Consider the following 18945-nt stretch of genomic DNA (forward strand, 5'->3'; position numbering starts at 1 on the left):
ATCTTCTGGCCCAGAGGCCTGTTAACATTTTAAGACCCTTTCTTCAGAAAACTTATTTTTCTCTAAAGGTGATTAGTCAGGCGCCACCCTCCAAAAGCATTAAAGTTGCATTCCTATAGGGCAAAGGTGTGGTGGGCTACAACAAGAAAAAAAATTAACTCAAGGGTCCAAGGTTACAAACATTAAAGCTACTACTTACACCAATTATATTAATCAATACACTGCCAAGGACACAGTAGGTAAGGGATATGGAGACTTAGCAGCAAACATTGGCCCAATAAGTGAAAAACCCTTCACCAATACAATTTCTAATCAATCTTTTAACTACTCAAAGGAATCTGTGTTTAGACAGTTTAGAACATCTCCTGCCTCTCACAGTTGGGAGGCTCTGAACAATCACATGTGGCCGGAAAAACCTATTCAGGCAGGCTAGAGGATTTCCAAAGGAGTTTGTAGGTTGAAACACTATCACACCCAGGAACTTTATTAACTGTAGCTATAAGTTAACTCTTTTTTCAGAGAGAGGTAGTGGGGGACAGCTCCCGGTAAAGTCAGAGGTGTAGGTGAAAGCACAAAGCAGAAAGTAGGCAGACTCTGGTTTTGGGGGTAGATGCTCGAGAATTTCCAGGGGGACTCCTGAGGCTCGATCCCGCCTTTGCATATGCCGAGCCTCCTTCCTCATGACCTTTGCCACGGGCGGAGTTTCTCACACTGGCTCCCGGCAGTGATAGAATTCCAGTTGAGCTATTCCAGATCCTGAAAGATGATGCTGTGGAAAGTGCTTCACTCAATATGAAATATGCAGTATGCACTCAATATGCAATATGCCGGCTCCCGGCAAACTGACTCCTTGGAAAAGCCCCTGGTGCTAGGAAAGATTAAAGGCAGGAGAAGGGGACAACAGAGGACAAGATGGTTGGATGGTGTCACCGACTTGATGGACATGAGTTTGAGCAGGCTCTGGGGGTTGATGATGGACAGGGAAGCCTGGCATGCTGCAGTCCATGGGGTCGCAAAGAGTCAGACATGACTGAATGACTGAACTGACTGAAGTGAACTGTACCACCAGGGAAGTCCTAGAGGCTTCTTTTTGATTCACATAATAGTCTTCAAATCCTGGAAGAAGAACCACACAAATCTTTGTCCTCTTCACTATGTAATGGCCATAGACATGATGCTTTAAATTTCATTTGTATCAGTGCTTCTCACTTGGAGAGAGATTTTGCCCCTCTGGGGATGTTTAGCAATGTCCAGAGACATTTGTGGTTGTCATAACTATAGAAAGGGTGTTACCAGCATCTATTGGATAGAGTTAGTGACATTTCTTTTCCAAAAAAGAATTATCTGGCCTAAGGTTGAGAAACTGTGAACCATATTATTAACTTTTTCCCCATAACTTTTTAAAGCTTAGATAATCAAATCCAGATTGGTAGCATTTGCCAATTTCTTTGGTGTAAATACTCCCATTTTGGCTGGTTTCAAGTTACCAACATGAGCTCCTCAAGTGTGGCATTAGGGAAAGACATGCACTGACCTCAGCGTTCTATAATATTACCACCACATAGATGCAACAGTCATAACTAACTCCAAGAGCATAAATAATAGTAAAATGCAGTAATATAATTAGTGAATAATAGGTTCTGTGTATTTATTACTGTTGTTTATAACATGTTTAATTGTTAACAAACATTTAATTTTTAATGATAGCTATGCATAACAGCTGGTTCACAAAATTTTTTAAAAAATGGAACAATGGGCTCTTTTTTAAAAAGACATGTTTATTTATTTATTTACTTGGCTGCATCGGGTCTTAGTTGCAGCTTGTGGGATTTTTAGTTGTGGCATGTGGGATCTAGTTCCCTGACCAGGAATCAAACCTGGGTCCCCTGCATTGATAGTGCAGAGGCTTATCCCCTGGACCATCAGGGAAGTCCCACGCAGTAGCTTCTTGCAGTTCAAAATGGACTGATCTGGCTCCAGCATGCCCCTGGAATGGTTTCCACCACTCTCCAATCCCCACCTTCTGTACCTGCAAAGACTGACTCAATTCCAACATCAGTTTTCCAGGGCACAGACTCTGATTGGTCTACATGAGGCCAGGTCCCAGCCCACTCTCTGTGAACACGCAGAAGTAGGCCTGTGAACATGGCTGGCTCCAAAGGGAACCGGCCCCTTCTATTTAGGAAATTTCCCAAAGCACCACTGTGAGTGGGCAGACGCCCTGGGAGGCCCCATGACAGTACTGTAGACACCGACACAGCTTCCTCCCCCGTCTTGTTTATCAGGACTTCCCACAGACCGAGTTTCTGACTCACCCGATGCTCCAAAATAATATATTAGATCAGTGGTTCTCAAAGTGTGGTCCCTGGATCCACAGCAGCTGCCTCACTTGGGAATTTGTTCAAAAAGCAAATTCTTGGGCTCCTCCACAAACCTTTTGAATGAGACATTCTGGGGACCCACAGTCTGGGTTTTTAAAAGTCCTCTGGGTTATTTTGAGGCATGCTGACAATGGAGGGCCACTGTATGAGATTTTTAAATTTAAATGTTTTAATGAATGAATTAAATTTTTGTTGTTGTTGTGCTTTGTGGCTTCTGGGATCTTAGTTCCCTGACTAGGGATTAAACCTGGGCCCCAGCAGTGAAAGCACCAAGTCCTCATCACTGGATTGCCAGGAAACCTCCCAGTATGAGATTATATAGCTTTCAAAAAAGAAGTTACAGTCTATCCTTTAGGACAGCAACAAAACAAACCTAGATCATCTTGATTAAACTTGATATTTTCCCATTTTCCAGAAATCTCTTAGGATGGGTTATTTCAATGTCAGAATAATCTCATCAATTATATACCTATTGAGTTTTTACTATTTCTTGTTTTAGTTTCTGTAAATACTTTTAATAGTCCCGTATATGCTACAAAATCATGTTTATCTTATATAATTTAACTTTTAGCTGGTAACATCCTCATGGGTAGCACTATGTATGGTATCAATATTTGGTTTAGTCCACAGAACCTAAAGGAGTACAGAGCTCATAGGAGACATCAAAATATTTTCATTTATTTACTTATTTTTGGTTGTCCTGGGTCTTCCTTTCCGTGCACAGACCTTCTCTTGTTACAGCAAGCGGGGGCTACTCTCCAGATGTGGTGCTCAGGCTTCTCTGGCTGCAGAGCTCAGGCTCTAAAGCACAGGCTTCAGAAGTTTTGGCTCTTGGGATCAGTAGTTGTGGCACATGGGCTTAGTTACCCCGAGGCTTGTGGGATCTTCCTGGACCAGGGATAGAACCTGTGTCTTCTGCATTGGCAGGTGGATTCTGAACCCCTGGACCACAAGGGAAGTCCGAGACATCTAAATATTGACTGAATAAGTATGAAGGTTAGAAAACATTCTCTTTTTTATCTAATTTTTTGTTTTCTTTTACTGGCTTTATTTAAAATTTATCATACATGGCTTTTAAAGTAGTAATGCTGAAATTCTATAAAGAATTTCAATAGTAATGAAATAAAACAGAAAATGACTGCCTCTCAGGATTTTCCCCCCAAAATTATGGAATTTGTACAATTGTAGTATAACGAAGAATAGGTAATAATCTGATATTTGGATATGTTTCTGTTCAATCACTCTCTAGATTTACGTGCTTTTTTTTAACCAAATGGAGACTGTATGTTATATTTCTAGTTTCATTATCCTACTTTCTAATTTTTATTTAAAATTTTTTTCTTGGCTGTGCAGCATTTGGGATCTTAGTTCCCCAACTAGGGATCAAACCAGCAGCCCCTGCAGTAGAAGCACGGAGTCCTAACCACTGGACCACTGGACCACTGGGGAAGTCCTCTACTTTTTTTTTTTAACTAAACATTATGTCACGAGGATTCTCATATCACTGAATATTTTCTGAACATATTGTTCAGTTGTATGTATGAATTATGACTTTATTTAACCATTCCCCCAGATATGACACTTAGATTGTGTCTAATATTTTGCTCTTTAAAAAACTGCAATATAAGGGGATGCATATTTTAAAAATGAATATGACTCCTTATAATCAGGATTAAGCAGTTCTCTTGAGTATTTCTTAGCTCTCCTGGTCATCTGTTTTTCCCCTCAGTATAAACTGAAAAGCTTCCTTATCAGTTTGCTTGTTAAAGTACTTGTCTCTCCCACTCTTCCATCTTAGGCCTTTATTAAGACTTAATGCACATATTTACATAAACATCAAGATCAATGAAAATCTGAAATTTAAAAGGAGCCTGTTTATAGAAGCTACTGTCTTCCCTGGTTTACGTGAGCTGTTCCTTCTCTGTGAACTTCCATTACTGTTACAATTACTTGTGTCAACCTTCAGGTTTTTGTGTCATCATTTCTAAACCCTAAACAGGAATAGGCTAATAAATTATTATTTGCTTACTGAACTATAAGTGACTCAGGAAACAAATCCATGTAAAAATGTTCCCATGTTTAATGATTCAAGACCTTTTTTTTTTTTTTTTTGGTAAAAGTTTTTTAAAGCCCTAAAAATTAGCAAAGCATCTTAGCTCAGAGACTGAATTAACTTTCTATGTTGATTTATTTCTGGAAAAAGTCAGATATCTTTTAAAGGAAATATAACCAACACACACATGTATACAGTAAAAGTACTTTGTAAACTGACACCACTCTCTATCATCTTTTATTTTGCTAAACCATCTCACCCATTAATGAATCGACTGAACTGAATATTTCTTTCCTTTTTTGACTGGGGAAAAGTAGCATGTCTAATATTGTTCAGTTACAACTTAACTAGAAACTTAAACACAACTTCAGTGGTATGGGCTTCCCTGGTGGCTCAGAGGATAAAGCATCTGCCTGCAATGTAGGAGACCCGGGTTCAATCCCTGGGTTGGGAATATCCCCTGGAAAAGGAAATGGCAACCCACTCCAGTATTCTTGCCTGGAGAATCCCATGGACAGAGGAGCCTGGCGGGCTACAGTCCATGGGGTCCCAAAGAGTTGGACATGACTGAGTGACTTCACTTTACTTTCTTTCACTTTCAGTGGTATAGAACCAAAAATAAATATAAGCAGTTTTTAGGGTCTTTTAAACATTAAAATCTCTGACATAATTTCCCCCCAATTTAATTTGTCTTCTTGCGAAGGCATTAAAATTTTTTTTCAATTACATCTTTAATCATCTCACTGAAAATCTTCATTGCTGAACACATGATCAAAGAGATTATCTCAGTTTGCTGGGGTAAGAGAGTTCCAGAAAAACATCTATTTCTGCTTTATTGACTATGCCAAAGTCTTTGACTGTGTGGATCACAATAAACTGTGGAAAATTCTGAAAGAGATGGGAATACCAGACCACCTGACCTGCCTCTTCAGAAACCTGTATGCAGGTCAGGAAGCAACAGTTAGAACTGGACATGGAACCACAGACTGGTTCCAAATAGGAAAAGGAGTACATCAAGGCTGTATATTGTCACCGTGCTTATTTAACTTATATGCAGAGTACATCATGAGAAATGCTGGGCTGGAAGAAGCACAAGCTGGAATCAAGATTGCCGGGAGAAATATCAATAACCTCAGATATGCAGATGACACCATCCTTATGGCAGAAAGTGAAGAGGAACTAAAAAGTCTCTTGATAAAAGTGAATAAAGCTGAGAGCCAAAGAATTGATGCTTTTGAATTGTGGTGTTGGAGAAGGCTCTTGAGAGTCCCCTGGACTTTTAAACATTAAACATTAAATCCAACCAGTCCATTCTAAAGGAGATCAGTTCTGGGTGTTCATTGGAAGGACTGATACTAGAGCTGAAGCTCCAATACTTTGGCCACCTCATGTGAAGAGTTGACTCATTGGAAAAGACTCTGATGCTGGGACGGATTGGGGGCAGGAGGAGAAGGGGACAACAGAGGATGAGATGGCTGGATGGCATCACCGACTCGATGGATGTGAGTTTGAGTGAACTCCGGGAGTTGGTGATGGACAGGGAGGCCTGGCGTGCTGCAATTCATTGGGTCGCAAAGAGCCGGACACGACTGAGCGACGGAACTGAACTGAAATGTTCAATTATCACTAAGATATACGAGCAATCTAGAACTCAGGGAGGAGGGACAAATTTACCTCTGAAATTATGTAAATGAATGTACTGTAATTGTCTAAGTTTACAGGTAGTTTCACCGGCCAGCAACGAACACCTTTTACTCTATACTTATGAGTTAGTATTATTGTTCTGGGTTTTCTCACTTGCGTACATTAATTTTGGCACGCAGGTAGCTTCATGAACTCCAAAGTGAGATTCTTGTGTAGCAGGTAAAGATCTGACTTCAGTAATCATAAATGAAGTGTTCCGCTATGAAGCTTTTGCACCTCAAGTAGCAGGTACAAAAAAAGTATAACCTTTATCTTCTTTTAAAACTGAAGTATAGTTGACATAGGTATATAACTTATTATTTTTTTAATGCAGCATCCATTTAGAAGACTCGTGTTCGTATTTTCCATGTTTGTTCGTATTTCCGCGGAAACTATAGGCACGCTGTCGGAGAGGGCCACCAGGGGGCGCCGGCCCTCAGCGACTACGTAAATAATAGGAGCCCTGGAGCGCTCTTTCCCCTCCTCTCGCTTACCTCAGCTTCCGCCGGAAGCCGCCCTGTCAGTTGTTGTCCTCCGGTGTTTGGGCTGGTTGTGTGTAAGTAGGTTAGTGGCGGCTGGCTGGGTGAAAAGTCTTGGTCTAGAGAGCTGGAGCGGGAGAAAGAAAACTTGAGACAGCTTCAACCCGGACAGCAAGATGGACGTTCTGAAATCGGAGATCCTCCGGAAGCGGCAGCTGGTGGAGGACAGGAACCTGTTGGTGGTGAGGAGCCTTGGGGTCTTGGGCGTTGGCGACGGAGGTGCTGAGTGCGTCGGGGAGGGCCTGGGGAGAGGAGAAAGGTGCTGAGAGAGTCCTTGCTGGGTGGGGCTCAGCCAGAACCCCGCCGCGGCCCCAGAGAGGCCGCAGCTAGACCCACTGTGCCCTTGGCACTCACTCGGGAGCCTTTGGGATGGAAGTGTGGGAATTGCAGGAAAACCCGAGACTTTGGCAGTTCTCTTTCCCCCAGCTGTCCCTCACACCCATTCCCGTCTGTCGGTATTTTTCGAACTGCCCCAGTTCTGGTCGTTCACTTCTGTCTGTCGTTTTACGAAGGCTTTGCACTTTATGTGTACTTCCTGTTTTGTCGCACAGGATATTAAAAAGATGTGGTTAAGGACCACGACTTAGAAAATTAATAATTTTACAACTTCAAGGAGGTAGTTAAGTGAAACTGCCCCCACTCCATTAGTGCTCAGCATGGACGAATCTGACAGCTGGTACAGTTTAGTGCTATTGTCTTGATGGTTGTGAAGTCTTCAGGAGACTCACTTTTCACTCTCAGTGTCAATGTAACAGAGTGAACGGGCAAATAATACCTGAGTACTGAGAATAGTTTTGACCTCAGAGACCCTCTCAGAGGGTCTTAACGACCCCAGGGGCTCTTGTGGACTACTCCACTCTGAGAACACCTGACTTAAGTATTTGATTAGTGTAAGTTGGGATGTTAGTTTGGCAGATGGAGGTTTCATAATCATTGAAACTTTAAAAAATAATAAAGTGGATCTAATTAGAGTGTTATTTAGCAAATGGTGTGGAGCAGAGCTTGTTCATATTTGTAACTTGGTATTTTCATCTCTTAACTGGGGGCCTTTTACCTTTGATGAGTGGTTTCTGGAGTATTTGAAAAAGCTAATTTAGATGTTGGAATGCACAGTGGGTGTTAGAAAGAGCCAGGTGTTGAAATACAAAATATTTTCGGGGAAAATGGAATCAGGAAAAGCTCAGCGCATTCTCAGGGTTTACAACCTGCTTATTTGCATAATCAGGTTCTTTGTCTTGGAAATAGACCAACCTTTAAACATAATTAATTATAAACACTGATTCTACGTAATTGTTCTTAATTTATCATCATATATAAACTTTTTCTGGTATGTCTTTAATTTTGTAATTTGATAGTTGATTTAATTACTCAGATATCCCTGGCCAGGAGGTAAGATTGATTTCCCAATTAGGGCCAGCAAAAGGACATACATGAGATGGGGATTAAAATACTGAAAGTCATAGTTCCAGTTAGTAATCTGCAAGGCAGTATGCAGAAGGCTTCATATGTGACACCTTGTTTAATTTGTACATCAATTCCATAAAGTTACTTGTTGCTCCCATTCACAGATGAGGAAATGGAAACTAACAGAAGCTAGGTTGATTTACAGATTGACACAGAACTGCACAGCTAGCAAGAGAGAGAGCCTGAATTGGACTCCTCCTCTTCCACTCTAAAGCTTACTCCCTTAACCACTGCAGACCAGCTGTTTATCTTCACCTGTGAACATAGAACTGGTGTTCATAGGGTTAATCTAAGAATTAAATTACTTTAACATACACAATTTGTGTTTTTCAAAGCACCATAGTATGCTTTCTCATTTGAGCTTTACAGCAACTCTGCTTGGTACATAGGGCAGTTAGTATGCTCTTCCCACAGATGATGAAGCTGAGGGTTGCGTGATTTTCTCCTGGCTCTGGGGTGGATCTCAGTCCCCACTGCGTGGGTGAGTTCTCCTGCATAACATAGGGCAATGTGTGTAGTGAAAGTGAAAGTCGCTCAGTGGAGTCAGACTCTTTGTGACCCCATGGACTATACAGTCCATAGAATTCTCCAGGCCAGAATACTGGAGTGGGTAGCCTTTCTCTTCTCCAGGGGATCTTTCCCTCCCAGAGAATCAAACCCAGGTCTCCTGCATTGCAGGCGGATTCTTTACCAGCTGAGCCACAAGGGAAGCCCAAGAATACTGGAGTGGGTAGCCTATTCCTTCTCCTGCAGATCTTCCTGACCCAGGAATTGAACTGGGATCTGCTGCATTGCAGGTGGATTCTTTACCAACTGAGCTATGGGGGAAGCCCAGACTGGACACTTTTTCTTTTTAATGCCTGGGGAGACCGTCATTTGCTTTGCCGCCGTATAATTTTATACGGAATCGTTTGCTTTATAGCCTTTATCTTTCTGTATCATAGTGTCTATCAGTAACTTTCCAACTTCCCACCGCCCCAGGCATAGTAAGAATTAAATCTATATTTCGATCTGATATGTATGAAAAAAGTTTCATGCAACATTTCCTATCTTAAGTACATGTGATTCTGTCATACATTTCTTTGTTTTAATCCGTTGTCCTGTTTCATTTTTTAAACAATTTCTGGTTGGGGGTCGGTGAATCCTTTTCACTACCCTTTCTGTAGCTGGGAAACGCCCATTTCTATTGTACTGTTTTTCCAGAAGTGCCACCTCCTCTTTGGTCATTTTACAATGTAGTGTTTAATTTCTGCTGTGACTTCTACTGCAAAGTTGTTGAGTTATATATGTTCTTCTTCATATTTTTTCCATTACGGTTTATCATGGGATATTGACTACAGTCCTTTGTGCCATACAGTAGGACCTTGTTTATCCATCCTGTATGGAGCTTGGTGTCCCAGCTTTTTCTTTTTTAAATTAATCAATTTTAAATTCTGGCAGCATTTAGAACGTGCTGGTCTTCGTTGCTGCGAGGGCTTTTCTGTAGTGCTGTCACGTGGGGTCTGCTCTCTGGTTGTAGTGCTTGGGCTTCTCATTTCGGTGGCTTCTCTTGTAGGTCACGGGCTCTAGGCGCTCGGGCTTCAGTAGTTGTGACTTCTGGGCTCTAGAACTTGGGCTCAGTGGGCTCTGTTGCTCCTTGGCATGTGGGATCTTCTGGATCAGGGATCAAACCCATGTCTCCTGCATTAACAGGTCGATTCTTCACCACTGAGCCACCAGGGAAGCCCCTCAGCTTTTTCCTGTTAGTCCAGTAGCTGGATATAGTAAATACTTAGCTTGTGAGCGCCCCTTTGTCAGAACTGGAGGAGCTTCAAAGCGGCCTCCTGTCCCCTGTGTTCAGTGCTCTGCCAGGTGTAACTACGTGGAGGTAAATTCGGCCTCCCTGTTGCTAGAATGCCAGTGCTTTGGAGCCCTGGTGTTGGTGAATCTTCATTTAACACAAAGCCTCATTCACGTGGAAAGCCAGGCCACTACAGCACTCAGTGGGGCTTAATTAGCAGTTTTATGAGTTGCAGTTTGGAAGATGGACTTTGGGTAGAATTTTAGCTTTGTTTTTTCCAATATTTATTGAATGTTTCCTCTGTGCAAGGTACTACACTGTGCCACAGAGGATTTATTTTTTTAATAATGTTTCATCCTTTACTGTAAGGAATCTACTTTCAGTTTTATAAAGAGAAGCCATCAGTCAATAAATTCCTCACTTTTCTCCTGTGAAAGTGGATGAGGTATTGGCTGTATGTTAGGTCACACCTTCCACTTACATGTTGGAGCCCAACTCTCATCTTTATTAGCGTCATCAGAACCTAAATATCACTTGTCTCCTTTCCTCCTGTGTCTTAATCTCTCTACTGGCTCATCTCTAGCAGCACTGAAACGCACATGATGTGTGTATGAATGTTTCAGTGCTGTATGTATGTTTTAACAAACATACGTACATTGCTTTTTTTGTTTTTTAAACACAACTGTTATTAAGAATAAAATCAGGAAAAAAAACCCACACAGCTGTCCTTTTTCTTTACAGCCAAGCTTCTTAAATTCTATTTCTCACTTACTCCTTAACCTGATTTCTGCCCTGGCAGTTACACTGAATCCTTCCTAATCAGGGGCCACAGTGACTGCCATGGTTTCTTAACCTCAAGAGCATTTGTACTAGACTGGTCCACCTTCTCCACTCTTCCCTTGGCCTCTTACGCTACAAGGTCCTGCATTTGCGTCTACTTTTCAGGCTACTTATTTCTGATCTCCTTTAGAGGCTTCTCTTTTGTTGTTGTTTTTTTATTGTTTGGTTTTTATCCCTTAAATGTTGGTTTTCCTTAAAGTTTAGGCCTTGGCTACTTCACATTGAAAATTCTCGTATATATGCATATATATATGTATGCATATATATTTACTTTTCTTGGCTGGGCTGCGTGACATGTGGGAGCTTGGTTCCCTGGCCAGGGTTGAACCCGCACCTCTTGCATTGAAAGCACAGAGTCTTAACCACTGGACCACCAGGGAAGTCCCCCCAAATTCTCTTATTTGAATTTCATATTCCCCTTCAGATTTCAGTTACCATCTGTTCTTAAGTGGAGCCTTTGGATGGACTTCAGAGTTCCCATCAGCTCTTTGTGAGTTTAGAAAAAGTTTCAGTTCAGTTCAGTCACTCAGTCGTGTCCAACTCTTTGTGACCCCATGAACCACAGCACGACAGGCCTCCCTGTCCATCACCAACTACCAGAGTCCACCCAAACCCATGTCCATCGAGTCGGTGATGCCATCCAGCCGTCTCATCCTCTGTCATCCTCTTCGCCTCCTGCCCCCAATCCCTCCCAGCATCAGGGTCTTTTCAAATGAGTCAGCTCTCCGCATCAGGTGGCCAAAATATTGGAGTTGCAGCTTCAACATCAGTCCTTCCAATGAACACCCAGGACTGATCTCCTTTAGGATGGACTGGTTGGATCTCCTTCCAGTCCAAGGGACTCTCAAGAGTCTTCTCCAACACCACAGTTCAAAAGCATCAATTCTTCTGCACTCAGCTTTCTTTATAGTGCAACTCTTACATCCATACATGACCACTGGAAAAACCATAGCCTTTACTAGACGGACCTTTGTTGACAAAGTAATGTCTCTGCTTTTTAATATGCTGTCTAGGTTGGTCATAAGTTCCCTTCCATGGAGTAAGCGTCTTTTCATTTCATGGCTGCAGTCACCATCGGCAAGGATTTTGGAGCCCCCAAAAATAAAGTCAGCCACTGTTTCCACTGTTTCCCCATCTATTTGTCGTGAAGTGATGGGGCCGGATGCCATAATCTTCGTTTTCTGAATGTTGAGCTTTAAGCCAACTTTTTCACTCTCCTCTTTCACTTTCATCAAGAGGCTCTTTAGTTCTTCACTTTCTGCCATAAGGGTGGTGTCATCTGCATATCTTAGGTTATTGATATTTCTCCCGGCAATCTTGATTCCAGCTTGTGCTTCTTCCATCTCAGCGTTTCTCATGATGTACTCTGTATAGAAGTTAAATAAGCACAGTGACAATATACAGTCTTGATGTACTCCTTTTCCTATTTGGAACCAGTCTGTGGTTCCATGTCCAGTTCTAACTGTTGCTTCCTGACCTGCATATAGGTTTCTCAAGAGTCAGGTCAGGTGGTCTGGTATTCTCATCTCTTTAGAATTTTCCACAGTTTATTGTGATCCACACAGTCAAAGGCTTTGGCATAGTCAGTAAAGCAGAAATAGATGTTTTTCTGGAACTCTTTTGCTTTTTCTATGATCCAGCAGATGTTGGCAATTTAATCTCTGGTTCCTCTGCCTTTTCTAAAACCAGCTTGAACATCTGAAAGTTCACAGTTCATGTATTGCTGAAGCCTGGCTTGGAGAATTTTAAGCAGTACTTTACTAGCGTGTGAGATGAGTGCAATTGTGCGGTAGTTTGAGCATTCTTTGGCATTGCCTTTCTTTGGGATTGGAATGAAAACTGACCTTTTCCAGTCCTGTGGCTATTGCTGAGTTTTCCAAATTTGCTGACATATTGAGTGTAGCACTTTCACAGCATCATCTTTTAGGATCTGAAATAGCTCAACTGGAATTCCATCACCTCCACTAGCTTTATTCCTAGTGATGCTTCCTAAGGCCCACTTGACTTCTCATTCCAGGATTTCTGGCTCTAGGTGAATGATCACACAATCGTGATTATCTGGGTTGTGAAGATCTTTTTTGCATAGTTCTTCTGTATATTCTTGACACCTCTTCTTAATATCTTCTGCTTCTGTTAGGTCCATGCCATTTCTGGTATGGTGTATAAATAAAAAGTTTAGCATGTATATATATCTGTGACCCCACGTTGCCTCCTCCTGTTGACGATATTATTAAAGGGATCTTTGACTCAAAAAGGTCAAGAACTAGTTCTTTCTGGGCTGGGGAACATCTCTGTGCCCATTAATCCCTAGCCCCAGGCAGCTGTCCCAACTCTGCTGACCCTTCTTCATTTATTCCAGTCCTTCAGCTTGCCTATATTCACACTTTCCCTTCATTCCCACAGCCTCCTATAAAACTCTCTAACACCTTTCTCTCTTTAGCGCTTGGTGAGGGGCCTTTCACAGGTTTTTTGGTACAGTTAGAAAACAGCGTGGAAGGGAATTTGTCATGTTGGTACCATGTCTTGACATCTCCTGCAAAGAAGTTTTTCCTCAGAACTTCACTGTGAAAGCTTTTAAATGTACAGAACACTCAAAATAATTGTACTGTGAACACCCATATGCCTGCCATCTAGATTTGCATTAAACCTGCGATTAACATTTTAATATATTTGCTTTATTCTTCGACTGTCCATCTGTCCATCATTGTATACCCATTCGTCAATCCATCTAGCAGTGCAGAAACTGCGTTTACCTCAGGACAGTAAAACAGGCAGAGCATTTTAGAATAGTGGAAGGCAGCTTTTCCACACTTTGACAAGAGACACAGGCTAAGTCGTTACCATTTCACCTAAAACAGATGAACCATAAAAAGCTGGGAAACCGCTTGAAATGACCAAAGTTGGCTCTTTAGATGAGTGTTTTCCAGCTGCTTACAGGGTCCTGAAGCCAAGGTACTGATCTTGATGCATTTCAGATTAATTTACAGACATTGTTACACGTTACCTTAAGTATTTAAAATTGCCAGAATATAATTTGACATGTTTTTCATTGACTAGTGTTCACAGTGTTTGTCTATACATATGAAGAAACACACAAATCGTAAGTGTCCCACTCAGTGGTTTTTGATAAATGCATACGCAGCTGTGTGACCCTGTGTGTATCAAGGTACAGAACATCGTCTTCACTCCACCTTGCAGTCAGCCTCTGCCATCCCCAGAAGCAACTGCTGCTTCGCTTTCTTTCCGCCATCCATTGGCTTTGCCTGCCCTAGAACTTCGCGTAAATGAGATCATACTGTGGACTCTTATATGACCCACTGTGTTTAATCAGAATAATGTGAATTTTATTCGTGTTGTTGAGTGTGTCAGTTGTTTGTTCCTTTTATTGCTGAGGAGTATTGTGTTGCACACATGTCCCGGTCTGTTGATCTGTTACCCTGCGGATGGTCACCTGGGCTGTTTCTAGGGTTTAGCTGTGGACCCTCTTGTGCAAGTCTTCTATTTTTTTAAGTCACTGATTTGTATTTGGCTGCGCTGGGTCTTTGTTGCGCTTTTCTCTAGTGGTGGCGCACGGGCTTCTCATTTCAGTGGCTTCTCCTGTGGCAGAGCTCGGGCTCTTGGGTTTGCAGGCTTCAGTAGTTGTGGCACATGGGCTTAGTTGTGCCACGGCCTGTGGGATCTTCCTGGACCAGGGATCCAACCTGTATCCTCTGCCTTGGCCACTGGAACACCAGGGAAGTCGCTGTGCAAGCCTTATGTTTTCATTTCTTGTAGGAAAATGCCGGGGAGTGCAATTGCTAGGTCATGGTGTTCGTTACGTGTTTAGTTTTGTAGAAAGCTGTTAGAACTTCTCCCAGAGTGGTTAGACTGTGTCACATCTCCACCAGCAAAGTAAGACGGTTCGGATCTCGACATTGGGTCAGCAATTTGTGCTTCAGTCTAACTTTAGCCAATCTGGTGGATGTATTGTAATATCTCATTGTGGTTTTAGTATGCATCTCCCTGAGAATTAATATTAAGTAGGTCTTGTGTGTTTTTCTATTTGTATATCTTTTGTGATGTGACTTAAAATTACTTGCGTATTTTAAAATTGGATTGGTTGGTTTAACCTTAGTAAGTTCAAGGAATTCTTTATATATATCATGGATATCACTCCTTTGTCAGTATGTTTTGTGAATTTTCTAGACTGTGGGTTTTCTGTTCATCTTCTTAAAAGTTTTTAATTTTGATGACGTCCAGCTTATCAATTTTTCATGATTAATGTTGAGTGTATCCTATCTGGAAATATAAAATAGCGTAACCTATTGAAAAACAGTTTGGCAGTTTCTTAAAAGTAAAACATAGACCTGCTGAGTGATCGATCTATTCTACTCCTAAGCATTTACTCAAGAGAGTAAGATATTCTCTTATAATATCTTCTAAAAGCTTTATGGTTTTATCTTTTACAAAAACAAAAAATTTTTGAATCAGTTTTTTGGTATGATGTGAGGCAGGGGTGTGATTTATTGTATTTGGATGTCCATTTGTTCCAGCACCATTTATTGATAATGTTTTTCTTTTCTCTTTGGATGGTTTGGTATCATCAAAAATCAGTAATAGTTTGTGTGGCTCTGTTCTGCTCTGCTCTCTTGTCCTAATCTGTTTGTTGATCTTTATGCCGGTGCCTCACTGTCTTGATTGCTGTTGCCGTTTGGTGAGTTGTAAAGTCAGGCAGTGTAAATGCTAACACTCTGTTTAATTTTGTTTTTTTAATTGAAGTATAGTTGCTATACTTATATAAGTTCCAGGTATACAGTAGGGTGATTCACAATTTTAAAGGTTCTGTTCCACTTACAGTTATTATAAAATACTGACTCTGTTCCCTGTGTTGTATAGTATGTCCTTGTAGCTGATACGGAATAGTTTGTACCTCTTACTCCGCTACCCCTATATTGGCCATCCACCCTTTCCGCTGGTAACCACCAGTTTGTCCTCTATTATCTGTGAGATTGCTTTGTCTTTTTTATATTCACTAGTTTGTTGTACTTTTTAGATTCCACATAAATTTGTCTTTCTCTGCCTGTTTCTTTTAGCACATGCCCTCCAAGTCCATCCATGGCACTGCAGATGGCAAACTTTTGTTCTTTTTTATGACTAGGTAGTATTTCACTGTGTGTATAAGTACCGCATCTTCTTTATCCACGTGCTTACTGGTGGACGCGTAGGCTGCTTCCACTTGTGCTGCTTATTTAAGCAGCCTTATTGAGGTACCCTTGACGCATGGTAAGCTGCACGCATTTAGAGTGCACAGCTTAGTTACGCCATGCCTGCACCGGTGGCGGCGCCACCACAGCGAGGAGCGCGAACATGTCTGCCTCACCCCAGGGTTTCCCTGTGCCCCTTGTGAGCCTGCTTTCTTCCCCTTCCCTGGGCTCTACCACCCTTCCACAGACTACTGTGGGGCTGCCTTCTGTTACTTAGATTGCACTTTCTAGGGTTTTATGCAGAGTTGTTTAATACAAACTCTCTCATCTGCTTTCTTTCAGTCTAATTTTGAGATTCATTCATGCATTTGTATCAGGATTTCATTATTTTTGTTACTGAACAGTCTTCTACCATTGTATGGATATACCCCCAATTTGTTTATTCATTAGCCTGTTGATAGACATTTGAGTTGTTTCCATTTTTTGGCTATCACGATAAAGCTGCTGTGAACATTAGTGTACAGGTTTCTGTTTGGACATATACTTTGATTTCCCTTGAATAAATGCATAGGAGTGAAATGGTTGGATAATACAGTAAGTGTATGTTTAACTTCTTCATTAAGGAGCCTGTATAAGATTGGCGTTTATTTCTTACATACATTTTTGTCTAATTTTATATATGGTGATATGAAAAAAGTGAAAGTCGTTCAGTCATGCCCAACTCTTTGTGACCCCGTGGACTACAGAGTCCATGGAATTCTCCAGGCCAGAATACTGGAGCAGGTAGCCTTCCCTTTCTCCAGGGGTCTTCCCAACCCAGGGACTGAACCCAGATCTTCTGCTTTGCAGGTGGATTCTTTACCAGCTGAGCCACAAGGGAAGCCCAAGTATACTGGAGTGGGTAGCCTATCTCTTCTCCAGCGAATCTTCCTGACCCAGGAATTGAACCAGGGTCTCCTGCATTGCAGGTGGATGCTTTACCAACTGAGCTATCAGGGAAGCCCCCATATGGTGATACAAATATATATAATTATGAAGTACATAGAATTCACCTGTGCAAGGTAAATTTTGGTATAGTTTTCTACTTTGGATGGCATCATTGAGAAAATATATTGCCTAGCTAACAGGATCCCTTGACAGTTTATAGTTCTTATACTTTGAAAAGTCTTATGTCTCTTTAAATTCTGTTTGGGTGCCCAACCATTGGGTTTGTTACTCCATACTCTTTACGGCTTATTTCCATTCTTCAGCAGGAAACTGACCCTGTCACATGGTTCGTGATTTCTCACGTTCTGCTTTGGGTGTTCAGGCTGTGTATTTGTTAGCTCTCCAGTGTCTTTTTGTAGAACTCTTATAATGTTTGTGTTTGATGTTCATTTTTGTAAACACTAAAAATCTTAATCTGATGGAAGGAATGATGATTCTAATTAATGAAATGGTGACAGTCATGTTGCATTTGGTTTTTAGTTTTGACTCTTCTTCATTAGTGTGGGCTGGAGGTTCAGGTGATGTGGTAGAAAGATTTGTTCTCTTTAGGCCTGGGAATCTCAGGTTTATAATCCAGACGGTACAACTTGGACAAAGCCCAAGAATAGCATGTGTGAAGCACCATGCAGGAATGAGGCTCTGTCTTTAAAAGAAGTGCTTTTTATGTATACCCTCTTCAACTTGTTTTTAAAATCTGCTGGAGTGAGAGGTCCAAATGGAGAGTTCAGATGCTTTAGGAGGGAACACACATTTACCTTCAGTTCACATGCTGTCTTAAAATCGCTACCAGCCGCTTTCAGGATTGTGTTTGTAGGGCTGTGTTGTATATTCTGTCATTGAGTCAGCAAACGTAGAGTTCAAAGATTTGGAATATAGCTAGAAAGGAAACTAACTTCGTAAAAGGAGTTAACAAGTCCTCAAGTTCACTGGGGCTCCGTTGCAGAGGGCTCTTTAAGTCTGGGCAAGGTCTCTATCCTGCCGAGTTACCTATGAAGGGGGATGTGTTACTAATCTCAGGTTGTAAAATACTGCAGTGTCAGTTGTGTCATGAACATAGCTCTCCTAAGTTCGTTTGGTGTTTTCAGTGTGCCTTAGAAAATGTTTTAAATAGAAATCACCGCTTGACTTCCTTTCCTTACAAACTCCTGTTTTGTTTCTAAACAAAAAGTGTGCAGGGTGATAGTGAAACCTGGCAGGGAACCTTTTGTTTTGGACGACCTTCTTTTGCCCTGAAGTGAAGGGTCGCATAGTAAGAAGAAAAACACCTACATTTTTCCCAATATAACTTTTTAAAATGAGAAGCAAACTAGTTTTCAAAAATTAAATTTATTGTTAATAGATAACGCATTCAAATGATTCAAAATTCAAAACATACTAACGGGTGAGCAGTAAAAAGTTTCCTTCTTACCCATGTGCCCCAACAGTTCACCTCCTCCAAAGCAGCCAACATTGTCAGCTTTGGGGTCTCCTGTAGTTATTACATGCTTTAGAAGCAAATGTGAAGAAGCAAAGGTGTGACTTTTCTCCTTTTTAAATAAAGATGGCAGCATACTAGATTCATTCTTCTGCACTTGCTTTTTTCATTTATAAAAGTATAGAAATGACTTAATTAAAAAAAGAAAAACCTCCTTTAACAGAAATTGACAAAATCCTGAAATTGAAACAGTAAAGGAAGGAACTATAGGAACCAATGTGGAAGTTACTGGAAAAAAGGAAATAGTAAATACAATAATTAGGGCAAATAATGCATTCAGTTTAGTTCAGTCGCTCAGTCATGTCTGACTCTTTGCGACCCCATGAATCACAGCATGCCAGGCCTCCCTGTCCATCACCATCTCCCGGAGTTCACTCAAACTCACGTCCATGAGTCGGTGATGCCATCCAGCCATCTCATCCTCTATTGTCCGCTCTTCCTCCTGCCCCCAATCCCTCCCAGCATCAGAGTCTTTTCCAATGAGTCAACTCTTCGCATGGGGTGGCCAAAGTACTGGACTTTAAGCTTTAGCATCATTCCTTCCAAAGAACACCCAGGGCT

General features: G+C 41.4%; 1 protein-coding gene and 1 non-coding gene across 7 annotated transcripts in view; one reads left to right on the forward strand and one right to left on the reverse strand.

Moving 5' to 3' along the window:
• Nucleotides 1-1856: 1856 nt before the first annotated feature.
• On the reverse strand, nucleotides 1857-1929 carry TRNAD-AUC. The gene has a single exon. It is a non-coding gene; the product is annotated as a tRNA-Asp (tRNA).
• A 4699-nt stretch (nucleotides 1930-6628) lies between these two features.
• Nucleotides 6629-18945, forward strand: part of PRPF18 (pre-mRNA processing factor 18) — a 66328-nt gene continuing 54011 nt past the window's right edge. For all 6 annotated transcript variants that reach the window (XR_827060.1, XR_827062.1, XR_827061.1 and 3 more), the window contains exon 1: nucleotides 6629-6838. Coding sequence is in view for 3 of the 6 variants with exons in the window: in XM_010859946.1 (XP_010858248.1) it covers nucleotides 6773-6838 (66 nt within the window). In the remaining 3 variants the exon portion in view is untranslated. The remainder of the gene's footprint in view (nucleotides 6839-18945) is intronic.

The sequence above is a fragment of the Bison bison genome, unplaced genomic scaffold, assembly GCF_000754665.1.
Source record: "Bison bison bison isolate TAMUID 2011002044 unplaced genomic scaffold, Bison_UMD1.0 scf7180017864461, whole genome shotgun sequence".
Lineage (NCBI taxonomy): Eukaryota > Metazoa > Chordata > Mammalia > Artiodactyla > Bovidae > Bison > Bison bison.